Here is a 7,239-nt window from a genome sequence, read left to right on the forward strand (position 1 = left end):
TTTACGCCAGAGATAAGAATAGGATTGTGCATATACTTTATATGCTTTATAGAATATTGACACAATAAACAAAATACAGCTACCTACAAATTCTGTATTCTTGTTCAAATGCATATAATGGAAGTGGGAGCATATTGAAAGCATGCTCATATTGAACCATGTAACATTCACATGGTTTATCTTCCTGGTAATGTGTTTATCAATTTAGAGAATGTCATTGTAATTATTACCAATTGTCACCTCCTTCTGGTCTTTAGATACTTGCTTATCTGAAGATGTTTTATTCTTTTAAGATTTCAATTTAAGTTTTAAAAGTATTTTTTATTCTTCAAATTAAGATATAATGGTCATGTTTGATTTCCTTTCCTCCCTCCAACTCTTCCCATGCACAGCCCTGCTTTTTCTGTATCAAATATTTAGCCTCTTTTCTTAAATGACTGAAGAATTTGCATTTACATATATTTTTCAATAAATAAATAAATGTTCACATTAAAATAATTAAATCACATCTATTTGTGTGGTAAATGCTACTAATTTTCAATGTGGCATCACCGTATTTCATATCATCCTTAAATCTTTATCCCACCAAACAATAACACTCCATCCTTTCCTCCTCTGAATCCTAAATCACTGTTGTATTATTTCTATGAATATGACTAGTCTAAGTACTTCAAAGGGGGGAGATAATAAAATAGTACCTTTGTTTTATTCTGATTTAAAAATTTGTTATAAGTCATACAAATTTCACCATTTAATTACAATTAGTTTGAAATGTAATATATTGCTTACCTGTTTTCTTGCTATTCCTACCCTATAGGGTCAAAAAGTATGTCCTTGCACAGGCATAAAGATACACCAAGACCATTCTACACACTTAATAGATATTAATGTAAGTTTTTGTTGTTGTTGTTTGTTTTTTTGTTTTTGAGATAGTGTTTCTTTGTGTAACCTTGGCTGTCCTGGAACTAGCTCTATAGACCAAGCTAGCCTTAAACCCTTAAACTTGCAGAGATCCACCTTCTTCTGACACATAAGTGCTGGGTTTAAAGTGCTGGCATGGTTTAAGATTTTTATGGGCTATAACTTTGTCTTTTTGTATGTTTTCAATTTATTTCATGATTTTGAAATTTCATTTTTATTGATAAGTTTTTGCATGTATTTATAGATTAAAAGATGATGCTTTGATCTGTACATGTATTATCGAAAGCCTTAATGAAGTTAATTAACATTTTCCCCTTACCATTTATGTGTGTGGTCAGAATAGGAAAACATATTTATATTTATTTGTTGAGATAGATTTCAACACAAAATATGTCTTGATCTATGCCTTTCCTAACAATAAGATTCAGCCACATTTATGACATCAGGTATGAACTGATCCCAATGGAGAAATCTTGAAATCCAATCAGAGGAACTGTTGGTTACTCTCACAGTCTTGTCTCTTATATCACTCCTGGTTGGTCAGTACTGTTTCATTCAGCATCCTGCACTGGATATCTTTTCTCCCAAGAAGTTCAAATATTGTTTCTAGTGCTATGAAAATAGCCAACATAGAGCATTAACTGTTCAGTTCAAAATTGATCAGTCTATCCTTTCAAACATAGTGAATGGTGCTGTCCACAATAGTGTATTAACATCTAGTTGAGAAAGCAAACCAAAACCAATGGCAATAGGCTAAAATGTGATAAATCGTGAAGACAGGAACCAAAGTACACACCACTTAGGACATCATTCTTAAAAAGGCCTCATTTCTACAGACAATAGTGAATGCCAGGGGATGTTGGCATGTTTGAAATAGCAAAAGAAGAAAATAAAAGAAGCTTATGATTCTCAGAAATAAAGGAAGACCAGAAACATCTGAGGGTACTAATTTTTATTTCCTAATTTAAAATACTACTATGCTAAACAAATTAAAAGAGGTGCATATGGGCTAAAATTCAAATAAGACACATTGAATACTTAAATCTTACTCTATCCACATATTAGCTATATTTTAGCATTTCAAAATGAAGAGAAGACAGGTATCATTTCATACAAACCTAGAGTAAGAAGAAAACGACACCACATTTCAGTCCTCAGCTTAAGCACTGAGAAGTAAACAAAACTTTGCCAAGAATTTATAAGCATTGTTTCCAAACAAATTATTGATGGTAGATTTATATGGAGTTGATTACTTTTGATTAGGGAGTAATGTGTAAATATTGATGGAAATAGAATTAAACATAGAGAAAATTCACACATGAGCATAGCTTCACCAAAGAACTACACTATAGGAAATTCCTCAGCAAGAATAAACTCAAAGGTGTCTAATTCAAAGTAAGTAGCCTATAACATCATGTTGTGAATTTACTATAAGAAAACTCTTGAAATTTTTAGTTCAGTGTATATCTGTGGATGTTTGCTTCTGCTTCCGTCAGCCACTGGATGAGGGCTCTAGGATGGCATAAAAAATAGTCATCAGTCTCATTATAGAGAAAGGGAATTTAGGTTATTCTCTCCACCATTGCCTAGATTGTCAGTTCATGTCATCCTTGTAGATCTCTGGAAATCTCCCTGATGCCAGATCTCTCCTCAGACCTATAATGGCTCCCTCTGATATTGTATCTCTCATTTTGCTCTGCTCTATTCTTCCCCCAACTCAACATTTCTGGTCCTCCATTTCCTCCTCGCCCCTCCTCTTCTCCTCCTCTCATTCTGCCAGCTCCCTCTCCCCTATCCTCATGCTCCAAATTAGCTCATGATATCCTGACCCTTCCCATTTTCTGGGGTCCATGCTTTTTTCTCTTAGAGTTCGTCTTGTTTCCTAGTTTCTTTGGTGAAGAGGATTGTAGGCTGGTAATTCTTTGCTCTATGTCTAAAATTCATGTATGAGTGAGTACTTACCATGTTTGTCTTTTTGTGACTGGGTTACCTCACTCAGCATGGTTTCCTCTAGATCCATCCATTTGCCTTCGAATTTCAAGATTCCATTGCTTTTTTCTGCTTAGAGTTAGTAAGAGAAGCAATACAAAAGAATGAAATAAAGAGATAACATTTAGGAAATGAAGCAGAATCATTTTTTTTTCAGATAATATAGATTGCATAGATGAGACACTGAAGACTCTACCAGAAAATTCTTAGATATGGTAAAAACTTTCAGCTAAAGAGCAGATATAAAGTCGGCATTCTATCCCTAGCAGAAGAGTTATTGGTAGGTAGTTGCTGCTGGGGGAGAAAGAGTCTCTTTAGTTTATGATTGTGCTCACTGAAAGATAGTCCATACTCCAGTGAATGTCCTCACACCAGGCACTAAAAGGACTTTGTAGGTTAAACAAGGAATTGTTAAGGGAAGACATGAAGTAGGAAGCAAGATGTCATCATGGGATTGGAGGAAGGATTGAGTGATGGATATAATAAAGACCCATTGTAGAGATGTATGAAATTTTCAAAGAATAAATTAAGTTTAAAAAACATGAATCTCAAATCTCTATCCTTGTCACTTAAAATTAGTGTGGCATAACAAGTTACAAAAAGACTAGGCAGAAACCCTCATATGGACAAGGCAACTGACTAAGAGGAAAAGGTAAAAGAGTCAGAGCGATCCCCCTACACACACACAAACACACAGACATACAGACACACAGACACACACACACACACACACACACACACACACACACACACACACACACACACACACTGCTACTATTAGGAGTCCCACAAGAACACCTGGCTACACAGACATAATGTATATACGGAGGACCTAGCTCTCTTTATTATGTCAGTGACTTTTGAATGTGAATTTTCAAGTCCAAGTCAGTTGAGAAATTGACTCTTATTCATATAACCTAATATTTTTGTTTGATCGATAATTTGTTACTTCATATTAGGTCTCTGTTTTCTTCCACTGGATTATCCTGATATAACTGTCCAGGTATGTCTCAGAACATACATATTCTATTGGAAGGTGTATGTAGAAGACACCAGTTCTCTTGGGCAGGAAGGGCATGAATCCTTGGATAATTTAATTTGGAGCAAGTGCTTTGGGGAGAGTTTGAACTATTCAGTGAACTAGCTTAAGCTTCATCATTAAGTACCTTTGCTTATAGAATCATTCTCTTTGGGAATTAATGTTGCCTCAGAAAATAAAATAAAAGCCAGTATGTACTAGCTATGAACCACATTGATACAGATATGTAAATGACACAGTAATGCAAAACCAGCTCTACTTTTAAGATTAACCAGTGCTTATGCACATTGGATTAAGTGTATTATAAAAGTCTAATTTTCAAGTAAAGAGTGAAGCTTTAAACTTGCTTGATATATTTGAACAACAGTGTTCATATGAGATGACACAGCTAGTCCTTCTACCTTTTGATTTTGAAGTCAAATGTAAGTAAATCCATTAGTTTAAACTAAAATGCCTTGTAAAATGGAAATAATAGTTATTTTCAGTGCAAGCTAAAGGAGCCATATATCTAGCTAAGATTTAAAGTCCCAGTGACTATGCATGCTGTCATCTTGTTCTTGCCAGTATACCTGGATTGTTGTGTTTGTAATATCATCATATCTTCATCAAACTAAGTTATTATTTGCAAGAAACAACAACATAATTTTAGATATCTGGATTTGAAACATGAAGTCAATATTGAAATAGAAAAATACAGCTAACATATTCACGGAAACCTCTACTTACTCTAAATGAGTTGTGTACCATCCTTAAATATGCCTCTAAATTATATCAAAAGAGTTTAATGCCAGGCCCAAAAATCAGTTATAATATGCATGCTTTTTCATTTCACAGATTAGTGCTAGAAAAAATGCAATTAAAATAACATCTCCAAATGCATTATGCTTAGCAATGTGCTTTAAGATAGAGAAAACCTATGGTCAAACATAGTAAATACCATGATACATATTTTTACAGTAAGAGTTAATAACATGAAACATATATTTAATTTCATTTGCAGAATATAACACTTTTTAAATAAACTGTCACTGTGCATATGGTATTTTAAATGTTCAGGTGCTCTGTGGATATTTCATTATTTTTGATTTTGGTAAAATATACAACCCACAATGTCAAGTAACCATCACTGTCACACTTTGTGAGTTTGTGTATATTTTAAAAATATTGCTTTTATGAATTTTCATGGATAGAGTAAATTTATCATTTATTTTTCACTCACATATCTAAGGAAGTTTGAGATTTGATTAAATTGAGATGAGCATTTAAAGAGCAATCAAACTGATACAATTGCTGTGTTTTATATGTGATATGATCTCATATTATATAATCATAAAGCCTGTAAACATTAGCACAATAATTTATTATTTTTATTATAGATATTATTTTAAATGAAAATGAGAATATATTATAATACTATGATTATGTTTTAACTGGATCATTTTTGAGATAAATCACCCAAGTGTCTGCCAGACAGAATCCTGGCAGACAGAATATTCACTATTATGGTGGTAGACATAGTTTCCAAATGAGTCTGGAAATAGGGGAGTAGATTCCAACTGCCTGTGTAACCAAGCCTGGTAGAACTGTTGAGAAAATTGTCACATTGTGACATGGATTTAAGATCTTTGCAAATTCATTATATGCACTTGTTTCCAGGTACTCTGGGTGAATTCAGCATCCTCAGAAGAACTTATGGAAAAGAGGAACAATGTAACCGAATTTATCCTCCTGGGCCTCACCCAGAACCCTGAGGGCCAAAAGGTTCTGTTTGTCACATTCTTGCTAATCTACATTGTGACAGTAATGGGCAACCTGCTCATCATGGTGACCATCATGGCCAGCCAGTCCCTGGGCTCTCCTATGTACTTTTTTCTGGCTTATTTATCATTTATAGATACTGTCTATTCTACTGTCATTGCTCCCAAAATGATCATTGACTTGCTCTATGCAACAAAGACCATTTCCTTCCAGGCTTGTATGACTCAAGTTTTCATAGGCCATTTATTTGCTGGAGCTGAGGTCATTCTTCTGGTGGTGATGGCCTATGACCGCTATGTGGCCATCTGTAAACCTCTTCACTATTTGACCATCATGAACAGGCGGGTGTGTGTCCTCATGCTGTTGGGGGCCTGGATTGGGGGTTTTATTCACTCATTAATTCAGTTCATCTTCATTTATCAGCTCCCTTTCTGTGGTCCAAATATCATTGACAGCTTTGTTTGTGATATGTATCCCTTGCTAAAACTAGCTTGTACCAATACTTACCTCATTGGACTCTGTATGATAGCAAATGGAGGGGCCATTTGCACTGTCACTTTCTTAATTCTTCTAGTTTCCTATGGGGTCATTTTACACTCCCTTAAGTCACATAGTGTGGAAGGGAAGCGCAAAGCTTTGTACACATGTGCGTCCCATATTACTGTGGTTGTTTTATTCTTTGTTCCCTGCATCTTCCTGTATGCCAGGCCTACCTCCACATTCCCCGTAGATAAGTCTGTGACTGTCGTTTTAACTTTCATAACTCCGATGTTGAATCCATTAATCTACACCCTGAGGAACTCAGAAATGAAAAATGCCATGAGGAAACTTTGGAGCCAAAAATATAGCTCAGTTGTGAGTAGGCTATTTCATTCTTGAAAAATGAAATCCAGGATACTTATTTATATAGATATATTTTACAAAGACAACAGTTTTGTTGCAAGCATGTACCATTTTTACTATTGTTCTCTTTTGGTAAGTTAGTGTCTTAATAAAAAGTAGACATTGACAATATATACATATATGTATATATATATATATATTATATGTAAATTACATTTGCACTTTAGAGACTAGTTTTGTATAAGCTTCATACTTTTAAGTTTGTCATCATCCTATCTTTTGAATCATTTCATTCCCACTTCAATTTTATTTCCTTTATTTTGAGTTTCAAATTTATTTTCATAAACACATAAATATGTATTATTTATTCATTCCTCCATTTTTGAATTTATAAATTATTTAGTCAATGTAGCTATAATGCTAACACTTCAAGTAGTTCATCTACCCTGTATCAATCATGGAGAACGTGGTCAGAAATTCAACATATATAGACTAAAAGCGTGCATGCAATATTTATTCAATGGGTGGGGGAAATAAAAGTAGTACCTATAATTGATTCGTGAGATATGTGTTCAACATGAAGAGTTAGGAACATCATAATTACTAGAATTGGAGTCTGGCTTCTGGATAATATTGTGAAAATGACAGAGATAAGGATTTTCCATTAAAGTTGTCACAGAGATGGGGAA

General features: G+C 34.2%; 1 protein-coding gene across 1 annotated transcript; it reads left to right on the plus strand.

Moving 5' to 3' along the window:
* Window positions 1-5,632: 5,632 nt before the first annotated feature.
* Window positions 5,633-6,586, plus strand: LOC100760855 (olfactory receptor 4A15-like). The gene has a single exon (XM_027421081.1). The coding sequence runs from the start codon at window positions 5,642-5,644 to the stop codon at window positions 6,584-6,586; it is 945 nt and encodes a 314-aa protein (XP_027276882.1). The 5' UTR covers window positions 5,633-5,641.
* The last annotated feature ends 653 nt before the right edge of the window (window positions 6,587-7,239 follow it).

Source organism: Cricetulus griseus, chromosome 6, assembly GCF_003668045.3.
Source record: "Cricetulus griseus strain 17A/GY chromosome 6, alternate assembly CriGri-PICRH-1.0, whole genome shotgun sequence".
Lineage (NCBI taxonomy): Eukaryota > Metazoa > Chordata > Mammalia > Rodentia > Cricetidae > Cricetulus > Cricetulus griseus.

Bases quoted from the DNA above. Each gene is read 5' to 3' on its own strand.
- LOC100760855 (XM_027421081.1), top strand. From the start codon at position 5,642: ATGGAAAAGAGGAACAATGTAACCGAATTTATCCTCCTGGGCCTCACC.